Below are 11,346 nucleotides of genomic sequence, written 5' to 3'. Positions count from 1 at the left end.
AACATCAAGCAAGTCACATAAGTAACAGTAGTCATGTGCCCAGTCTATTCTCTGCTATGCGTATCCTAAAACACTTTTCACAATGTTGAAGTAGCCTATTAAAATCTTTCAGATATTGCCTACCGTTGCGATATATACATTCGCGATATTTCGATAATTTCGATATATTGCACAGCCCTTATTAAAACGCATATGAAAACTCCTTTATTCAGTGTTTTACACTGTTCTTCAATCTGCAACATCAGAAGCAGGGTATTACATTTATTGATAGATTGTTCATATCTGCTTAAGTGCAGTGTCATAAATCCAGTTTCCATAATGTGATGCGGGAGCAATACAAGACTCACTGCGTTCACCCCTCAAACTACAGTTCTCCAGCAAATTATAGAGCGCTTCAGTTTACACCCATAATAAAAAAACAGATTTCCAAAAAGTTGAGACAAGGTACAAATTGTGAATAAAAAAGGAATGCAAAAATTTAAAAATCTCATAAACTTACATTTTATTCACAATAGAATATAGACAGCATATCAAATGTTGAAAAAAGTGAGACATTTTGAAATAACATGCCAAATAGACTCATTTTGGATTTCATGAGAGCTACACATTCCAAAAAAATTGGGACATGTAGCAATAAGAGGCCAGAAAAGTTAAATGTACGGAACAGCTGGAGGACCATTTTACAACTTATGTCAACTGGCAACACAATTGGGTATAAAAAGAGACTCAGAGTGGCAGTGTCTATCAGAAGTCAAGATGGGCAGAGGATCACCAATTTAATAATAATAATTCATTACATTTATATAGTGCTTTTCTAGACACCCACAGCGCTTTACATATAGAAGGGGGGAATCTCCTCAGCCACCACCAATGTGCAGCATCCACCTGGATGATGCGACGGCAGCCATTTTGCACCAAACGCCCACCGCACACCAGCTGATTGGTGGAGAGGAGACAGAGTGGAACGTCATCTCATCCAAAACTGGAACGTCATCTCATCCAAACTAAAGACGACAAGGACAACCCAATATGTTATCAGCGCTTAGTTCAGAAGTCGGCATCTCTGATGGTTTGGGGTTGCATCAGTGCTTACACATCTGGAATGGCACCAATGTTGAAAGGTATATACAATTTCCAGAACAACATATGCTTCCATCCAGGAGTCGTCTCTCAGGAAAGACCTTGCATTTTCCAATATGACAATGCCAAACCACAAACTGCATCAATTACAACATCATGGCTACGTAGAAGGATCCAGGTACTGAAATGGCCAGCCTGCAGTCCAGATCTTTCACCCATAGAAAACATTTGCCGCATCATAAAGAAGAAGATGCGAAAAAGAAGACCTAAGACAGTTGAGCAACTAGAAGCCTGTATGTATTAGACAAGAATGGGACAACATTCCTATTCCTAAACTCGAGCATCTTGTCTCCTCAGTCCCCAGACGTTTGCAGACTGTAGAGTGGATGCCACACAGTGGTAAACTTTTTTTGAGATGTGTTGATGCCATGACATTTAAAATCAACTTATTTTCCCCTTAAAATGATACATTTTCTCAGTTTAAACATTTGATATGTCAATTATGCTGTATTCTGAATAAAAGATTGAAATTTAAAACTTCCACATCATTGCATTCTGTTTTTATTCACAATTTGTACAGTGTCCTAACATTTTTGGAATCGGGTTTGTACATTACAAAATGTGGCATTAGAATAACCTGCAGTCAATTTAAATACATAATAAAAATTATTTGGTGAATTTAAAAATATATATTTTAAAGAAAGAGATTAGTTTGAAGCTGCAGCCCGTACATAGCCTCTTTGTCGCCATCTCTGCTTGAAACCTGTAATTGCAGGTATTTGAGGAATTATCTTTCCGTGACGGGTTGGGTTGTGCATCGTGCTGGCTCCTCACCATGGATGAATCTAATATTTTGAGGAGTTAGTCACTGCACCAGTGTGGATATGTAATAAGAATTGTCCTCGTAATGTCTGCCACTTTTGTTCTGACCAACTAAGAAAAAGAAAAAAAAGCACTACAAACAATAAAACGCTCTAACAATGGTGATTAAATATACTAACCGGGCTTTCTTTAGACGTGACGTAATGATGCAAAGACATGCTCAAATTTCCAGCAAATTAGAATTAGAATTACCACACATTGATTAGAACACACCAAATTAGAACACATTATTACAAATTTACCATTGTGAATTGGGTGTAAGGTAAGGAGATGGTACATAACCAGCCAGTGTTTCTCAAAAAATCCAGTGTCTCTCAACTTTCTCAAATTGATTTTGGATCATTTTAACCCCCGAAAATATGATAGTGTATATATATATTAGGTCCTTCTCAGAATATATATATATAATATATATATATATATAATATATATATATATATATATATATATATATATATATATATATATATATATATATATATATATATATATATATATATATATATATATATATATATATATATTAGGTCCTTCTCAAAATATTTGCATATTGTGATAAAAGTTCATTATTTTTCATAATGTAATGATAAAAATTAAACTTTCATATATTTTAGATTCATTGCACACCAACTGAAATATTTCAGGTCTTTTATTGTTTTAATACTGATGATTTTTGCATACAGCTCATGAAATGATCTCAAAAAATTTGCATATCATGAAAAGGTTCTCTAAACGAGCTATTAACCTAATCATCTGAATCAACGAATTAACTCTAAACACCTGCAAAACATTCCTGAGGCTTTTAAAAACTCCCAGCCTGGTTCATTACTCAAAACCGCAATCATGGGTAAGACTGCTGACCTGACTGCTGAGAAGGCCATCATTGACACCCTCAAGCGAGAGGGTAAGACACAGAAAGAAATTTCTGAACGAATATGCTGTTCCCAGTAGTGTTGTCAAAAATATCGATATTTCGATATATATCGATACTGGAATATCTGAAACGATACGATTCTCAGTTTTTACAGTATCGATATCAGCTGCGCTCTCCTCTCCGACCGAAAGCGAGCTGACACACACCGGCATATTCTCACTCAGCCCGGTTAACCTCTGAGCACGGCGAACGCGCGTTCTGCTGGACTTTTTCCTCATGACAGTGTGTTAGTGTGTGATCGGTCTGAATTTCGCGCGGGATTGCACATAAATTAATTCTACTAATCTCCGCAGATTTCGTGCTCACATCTGAAGCGCACACACACATAGCCTACCGTAATAAAGCCGCCTCTGACATGATACAAGTGCAAACATTTGCTTCCTTTTCCAGCTTATTATTGGTCAAATACACTCAAAGAATTATCAGTGCACATCTGGAAGAGTATTAATGTAAGCACAGTCGCAAACAGTTCAGGAAGAACAGTAACAGGAACAGTGTTTAGGATCCATGCGTCTGTTAGTCTTAAAGGGACCGCAGTCATTTGCTATTCAAACTACAAAAAGACAAACGATCAACTGCTCTTGACTGATCAACTTGTGTAACTTTAATAGTTTCATCTGTACGCTATTGAGTTTTTTACAAAGAACATTATCCAATGTTGTTTTAAATGTAATTACTATGCATTTTTTTAATTCAGTTTCTTATCTGAATGTTAGACTTACCTGAAAAAATAAAGCAGTCTGTTTAATTTGTATCTTCTATTCTATTGCATTCATTTGTGCTATTGTTTGTAATCTGTTTATTTGTTCTTATTTTATTACTGTTAAGTCGTCTTTTTAAATTCAATTTACCATTCGAAATCCAGCTTTCTTGTGCTGTGTGTAAGCTATTGCAACACAATTACCCCATTGTAAAAAATACATTGATATAATTTTAATAGTAATTGATCAATAATTGTTCAAATCAAAACGATGCCCAACCCTAAGGAACATACTGGCCACATTAATTTTTAGTAAAAAATAACAATGAATAATAACAAGTTCTGTTGTCATATTAAGCATCTTATTTATTTATTTATTTTACTGTGGTATCGATTTAGTATCGCTATATCGATATTTTAGTCTGATATCGTATCGAAGTCATAATTTTGGTATCGTGACAACACTAGTTCCCAGAGTGCTGTATCAAGGCACCTCAGTGGGAAGTCTTTGGGAAGGAAAAAGTGTGGCAAAAAACGCTGCACAACGAGAAGAGGTGACCGGACCCTGAGGAAGATTGTGGAGAAGGACCGATTCCAGACCTTGGGGGACCTGCGGAAGCAGTGGACTGAGTCTGGAGTAGAAACATCCAGAGCCACCGTGTACAGGCGTGTGCAGGAAATGGGCTACAGGTGCCGCATTCCCCAGGTCAAGCCACTTTGGACTACAGAGAAGCAGCACTGGACTGTTGCTCAGTGGTCCAAAGTACTTTTTTCGGATGAAAGCAAATTGTGCATGTTATTTGGAAATCAAGGTGCCAGAGTCTGGAGGAAGACTGGGGAGAAGGAAATGCCAAAATGCCTGAAGTCCAGTGTCAAGTACCCACAGTCAGTGATGGTCTGGGGTGCCATGTCAGCTGCTGGTGTTGGTCCACTGTGTTTTATCAAGGGCAGGGTCAATGGAGCTAGCTATCAGGAGATTTTGGAGCACTTCATGCTTCCATCTGCTGAAAAGCTTTATGGAGATGAAGATTTCGTTTTTCAGCACGACCTGGCACCTGCTCACAGTGCCAAAACCACTGGTAAATGGTTTACTGACCATGGTATTACTGTGCTCAATTGGCCTGCCAACTCTCCTGACCTGAACCCCATAGAGAATCTGTGGGATATTGTGAAGAGAAAGTTGAGGGACACAAGACCCAACACTCTGGATGAGCTTAAGGCCGCTATCGAATCATCCTGGGCCTCCATAACACCTCAGCAGTGCCACAGGCTGATTGCCTCCATGCCACGCCGCATTGAAGCAGTCATTTCTGCAAAAGGATTCCCGAACAAGTATTGAGTGCATAACTGAACATAATTATTTGAAGGTTGACTTTTTTGTATTAAAAACACTTTCCTTTTATTGGTCGGATGAAATATGATAATTTTTTGGAGAATTTGGGGTTTTCATGAGCAGTATGCCAAAATCATCAATATTAAAACAATAAAAGACCTGACATATTTCAGTTGGTGTGCAATGAATCTAAAATATATGAAAGTTTAAATTTTATCATTACATTATGGAAAAAAATGAACTTTATCACAATATGCTATTTTTTTAGAAGGACCTGTATATATTATACCATCCACACTAGCAGACAATCTTTCTCAAATTTGTTACAGCAGGATGGAATTCTGTTTGGCTGTTAATGCTTTTATCATTCATCAGCTGGATAAAATTGTTCTGAAAATAATTCCAAATATAGCTGCAAGCAGCAATTGTCGGGGCCAAGCGAAATGAAGACCCTAAGACATGCCAGCATAGCTAGCTAGGAGTATAAGACCAAATGCAACAATGAACCATTGAAGACCTATTAAGTTGATTTTAGGCAAAAAAGCAGTACAATTTTTAATACAGTAAATAATAATGATTTAATGGTTAATCTTTTTCGACCAATAGGTGGCACTGTTATGAAACTGATGTGGTGTAGTCAGACTGAGGTGGCAATGACACATGCAAAGTTTGGTGTCAAGAGTCATTTTTTGCATCATAGCTCAACTGCGTTGCTGTGGTGTATGACAAATGATTTGTCTATCAACACGAAATCCATAACTATTTGTTCTCATGGTCTGAAGACGATACGATTCAATTTTGGTGAAAATTGGACAACAGTGTAGGATGAGTTTGAAAAAGTAGGTTTTTAACCAATAACAAGATAAAGGGTAGAGAGGTTTGTCAAATATGGACAAAATTGGCGTCTATGTTCTCGGCAGGAGCCAATGAATGAATGTGACCAGTCTCATTACAATAGGCTAATTAAATCAAAAGTTATTGGCATTTTGCACACCTTATTACAACTTTTGACCACAAGGTGGCGCTGCCCGAAAACTTTTTGAGTACCTTCAGGGCATGGAGCAGAAGACACATACTGAGATTTGTAATGATACACAAATGCATTCGTTAAGTGTAACATTAGCATTTTATTCCCTAATACTGCATTGAAGTCAATGGGAATTTCATGTTTTGTTCTATTATAGCCCCACCAAGAGGCACAATCCCACCATTTTTTTAATTCGTCCTCAGAATGAGCCCATACATATACGTGTCGAGTTTGGTGAAAATACTTCATTTTGTTTTGGAGTTATAAACATTTACATGAAAAAACACGTAAAAAATGACTGACACCTGACTTTGATTGGATTTTACTACCCCTTACTATCAATATTTTGAGATTTGGGCATTAGCGAATAGCTATCGACCTATGTTTCCGAACTTCTGAGGCTAGTTTCGTCTCGATCGGACTAGCGGTTTTGAAGATATCTGCTAATGTTTTATAAGCACTAAATTACAACGCTGCGCAAACCATTCGCCGAAACCTGGCAAGTCTGGTATCATTGGACTCGGCAAGGATTCAGGAGACAAAAAAAGTTACTCCCATCCAAATATGTCAACCACAGCCAAAGTTATAAGCATTTGAAGGAAAAATTCTCCACTAGGTGGCGCTGTTTCAAAACTTCTCAGGCTACTTCAGGGCATGGTGCTGATGACCCATACCAAGTTTCGTAACAATCCGTTCATGCGTTCATAAAATACAGCATTTTAGCACATAAATCAAAATGGCCGACAGCCAAAAAGGCAGACCTAGTAAACTTGGATATCAGTTGACTTGACATGACTCCCCGTATCTAAGGAGATACATTTTATGATTTTTGGATAAATGGTTTAGAAGTTATAAGCCAAAATAGCCCTTTTTTGTATCTCCAGACCAGTAGGGTGCACTGCACCGAAACACTGCATGTTGCCTCAGGTCATGCTTGTGATAACATGTACCAAGTTTGGTTTGAATACGATAAAGCGTTGCAGAGATATGGCCTTTGGTGTGCTTTTGCAACCTCTACGTAAAATTTGTTCGCACATGTATCGTAAACGATTTGAAGAATCAACTTGAATTCCATAAATTTTTGTCACCATGGTCTGAAGATGATGTGGTTCAATTTTCGTGCAAATCAGACGAACCGACTAGGACGAGTTCGAAAAAGTAGTTTTTTTGGAAAATTAAAAATGGCGGGTAATTTTTATGACACAAAACGACGTCATAGGGTGCAATCGAATCGGCTTGAGCCAAGGAGTCAGAGAAAATTTGGATTTTGTTTCTAGCCCTTTTAGTTCAAGAGTTATTAGCATAAACATGAGCGCAACTTTGGACAGTTGGTGGCGCTAGAGGGATTGAGTTAGAGACTCAAAATTTGATATATTGACAGTTGTGACTGTCCTTTATATGTGTGCCAGGTTTCATCATGTTCCCGCGAGCGGTTCTATGGGCTGCCATTGACTTGTGAGCGGAAGAAGAATAATAATAATAAGAACGCTAACGGTTTCAATAGGTGCCTCCGCACCTTCGGTGCTTGGCCCCTAATGATATTGTGCCATTATCCTTATAGCTGTGGTGTGAACTCTGCTATTCTTTAATACTGATATTGAGAACGATTTTTAGAACTTATAGTAATCATCCTTGGTGTACTGACTGTCACTGAAATATAGAACTGGCAAATTTATAGATTCATGTGATGCTATAGTTTACAATGTGGTTTAAAATCCATTATCCAATCGAGACAATTACAGTAATTTGAGGTTTTGTCTATATTCTAAATTAATAATAAATATGATCGGTATAGTAAAAATCATTTAAAGACTCAGGGGTTATAACCTAATAGTGTCCCTACCCTAATACAAACAACAAATGAATATTGAAATCCTACAATCACCCCTGGTAGGAAATAGGACAGCCAAACAAATGAGCTCAACTAGGATCCCTTAGTTACCAAACACTCGTGATGTTTGTCTTTGGTTACTATAGCAGAAAAGAGAAATTATATTCTGACTCAAAGTCAGTAGCATGAGCCAAAAGATCAAACAAAACGCTGATTAAAAGTTTCAGATTCGATTAGGTCAAACAGTGTCAGGACATGTGACCTTTGAACCAACATGAGATTAGACAGTTGTTTTGAACTACATCCCAATGAACACATAAGGAACTCCAAATGAAAATGACCAGGAAAAGCTAAATGAAAGCAAGAGCACTTGAACTTGGGACTTAAACAGGCAATAATAACCTTTCTGCGTCTATTTCTAGTCAACGTGAAAGAGTGGTTCACTGGTTGTATCTCAAAACCTAGTGAGATACACACCTAGACAACATTTTCGGCTACCACAGGATCTTTATAACGTTTGTAGCCTAATTTTAAAGGCTCGGAATGCGCATGTGTAACGTTAGCCCAAAACAATGCTGCCTATGCAGGTGGCTCCCTAGGTTTTGGGACACATCCATCAAGTGTGTCGTAACGCAAAGGCGCATTTGACTCATCAATCAGCTTAACAGCTCAAAACACTACAACAGCGTTTCTAGTCTAATAAACGCTGATCTTGCATGTTAGATCATGTGCTTTTGTGTAAATCTGCAACGACTGACAGATGAAGTAGACAAATATTTCTTCATCTCTGTCCATATAAGCTTCGATTGTATTTTAACAAGAAGAAAACAGCCCGTTTCATTCTTACAACGACAAAAATACATGACATACTATTAAAGCCAAGGTTTTGACTTCAAAAACACACAACATTGCTTTCTAGGATCTGACCTGACGTGATCTAACAACTCTTGGAAACTGTCAGGCTGGTTGAAGTTTGTGCTAGGCTACAAATAAACACAAGTTACAGCCACAATAACATATAAACAAACAACGCATCGCCACACTTACCCGCTGTGATGATAAAATTATAACCCATAAAAGACAGAAAATCTGTTTTCCCCCCGGTAGAAGCATTGCTCCTCTGACTCCAGAGCTCTTCTCTAGAGTAACTCTCAACTGTTGGGCTGAGGCTTTCTTATTTCCTGTTATCAAAAGCCGCCCGTCCAGCCTTCCTCTGTCTGGGTGTGGGCGGGATTTAGAGTTGCTGCCACCTACCGGTCGAGAGTGTGTAGCACAGCTCGCTAATAGCACAAAAACTGGGCGTGTTCATGTGACGACAGCGTGGCTCATGAATATCCATTAGTTACGTGACGCTAGTCAAGTTGATTGGCTGAAAGGCAAACGTTACGATGGAACGCGTGATCTTGACTATATTAATATTCATGAGCCAGCGACGTAAAACACATGTATTGAAACTTATTTTGAAGTTTGAGTATGGTTCACCCTTAAAATTACAACTTTAATAACTGAAGGTAATTGTTTGCTGACTTATATTTCTTGTTCTTGTAGATATATAGTGAATATTGGGCCATTTTGAGAGTGTGGCTAGGTAGTGGCTGGAGGAGGCAGGTTCTATTTTCAAATAGTGAATGTTGTTGATAAAATGTTAAATAAATTCACATTTGCTATTAAATTGGATTGTATTTTTTAATTTAATTTGATAGAATTTTTGGATTAAAATATGATGTCAAAGTGACAATTCCAACCACAAAGTGTAAAAGATAAATAAATAAATAAATAAATATATTTATTTCATTTTATATATTAATATATAAATAGGCCCCTATAAGCAGTCAAGCTTATTTGGCCATCTTTAAAATGATCTACTCAAAGATGTAACTGAAGTAAATTGTTAGCTGACTTTACATTATATTTCTTGTTCTTTATATTGAATTGTTTTTGAGGTTACTTTTATTTTGTCTTATTTATTTCTCTTTTTCCACAATGGCAGTCAAACTGTCATGCTGAACTTGCTTCTTTCAATACAACTCCTGTAAGCAACAAAAATATTGGTTCTCTTAAAGTGATAGTTCACCCAAAAAATAAAATCATGTCATTGTGTTTACATGCACACCAGTAAACTGATAACTCACAAATATCAGCTTATTGAAATCAACCAGTTTTCCCCGTTTACATGCACAAAAGTAACCTGACAACGTTTACATGACTCTATTAATAAACCGGGTTATTTCCCCATAGTGATGTCAAAAATAATACTTTCCGTATCTGACTCAGAGTATTCCAAATGTTATGTCAGTTGTGATGTTAAATAAAGCTTGCAACGTGTCAGCGGGAAATTTATGGCTCATATTATTATCTCATGCAGTTACAGATGCAACGTTTTGAATGAACCTCTTCTAATTCTGCTGCATGAGATGAGAACAAATTTTTAAAATTTTCTGGGTCCTAAAAGAGTCTGTGTTTGTGATATATTTTATTCTTTTTTTCATGCAAAATGCTCACTCTGGATGCGTTTAAATCTGCTCTATGTGTGCGTTTTTGTCACCTATCATACATGCGCACTTCAATAGGCAGACAGAAAGCAGGTTAATGCATTTACATGCAATGTGAAATCGGGGTAATGAGCAAAAAACTATGGGGGTATTATTGTAGCTTTATTCCAAACATATGTATAGTTATCCACAAATAAATGTAAAGCGATTCACAAAAAATGAATAATTTCACAAATCAATAGAATAAGATCCACAAATATAGGCCTATGCAGGAGTTTCACAAAAATCAATTAGATTCACAAATAAATTCAAAGGACAAAGGACATTTGTGAATAACAAAAAAAAATCTACACATATATTTCTATGTCAAAAACACACAACTCTGCCTTGCATAAGTTGCATTCATTTGTGAATCACTTCCTGTGAGTTTGTTGATGTCTTCCTCTGCATTTGTGGATCTCTTCTTGATCATTTGTAAATCGCAGCACAGGACGTGGATTTTGAAACATTTCAGACAAATCCACAAAGGTAGACTCCTTCTTTTTCCCATGCATGCTTTGCCCATGGCACTCGAATTGGAGAGTACATTTTAAAACGAATTGTTATATATTTTTGTGCAATATTAATAATGGTAAGGGATATTTACTATGACTCCTATTTATTGTGTTGGCCCAGATCTGGCCCACACCCTGTAAAACGACTTGTATTGTTTTATGTGGCCCAGGTCTGTCCCACACCCTGTAAAACGTTTTGTATTGTTTTATGTGGCCCAGGTCTGGTCACACCCTGTAAAACGACTTGTATTGTTCCCTATCTCGAGGGAACTTGCACTGCGTCGTCGAGTGACGACACTAGGGGAACGCCCCCAGCGTAACGGCTCTGAAGTATGAATGAAATCAGCCACCAATCCGATTGTGTCAAGGATCAGGAATGGAGGACACAGATGCAGAGTGAACAACAATGACGATTTATTAACAAGACAGATCAACAGACACAATGGGGTAGTGGATGAGTGACAGTCCAAACACCAGGGCAGGGGAAAGACACGACGATGACGGGCAGGGGAG

General features: G+C 37.5%; 1 protein-coding gene across 1 annotated transcript in view; it reads right to left on the bottom strand.

The window, feature by feature from the left end:
• Positions 1 to 9,011, bottom strand: part of npc1 (Niemann-Pick disease, type C1) — a 47,792-nt gene extending 38,781 nt beyond the window's left edge. Inside the window, exon 1 of the mRNA XM_067454319.1 lies at positions 8,835 to 9,011. Coding sequence (XP_067310420.1) covers positions 8,835 to 8,900 — 66 coding nt within the window. The 5' untranslated portion in view covers positions 8,901 to 9,011. The remainder of the gene's footprint in view (positions 1 to 8,834) is intronic.
• Between the last annotated feature and the right edge of the window lie 2,335 nt (positions 9,012 to 11,346).

The sequence above is a fragment of the Pseudorasbora parva genome, chromosome 9 (genome assembly GCF_024679245.1).
Source record: "Pseudorasbora parva isolate DD20220531a chromosome 9, ASM2467924v1, whole genome shotgun sequence".
Taxonomy (NCBI): domain Eukaryota; kingdom Metazoa; phylum Chordata; class Actinopteri; order Cypriniformes; family Gobionidae; genus Pseudorasbora; species Pseudorasbora parva.
The sequence above is the reverse complement of the archived record's forward strand: the minus strand, read 5'-3'. Positions and strand labels throughout refer to the sequence as shown.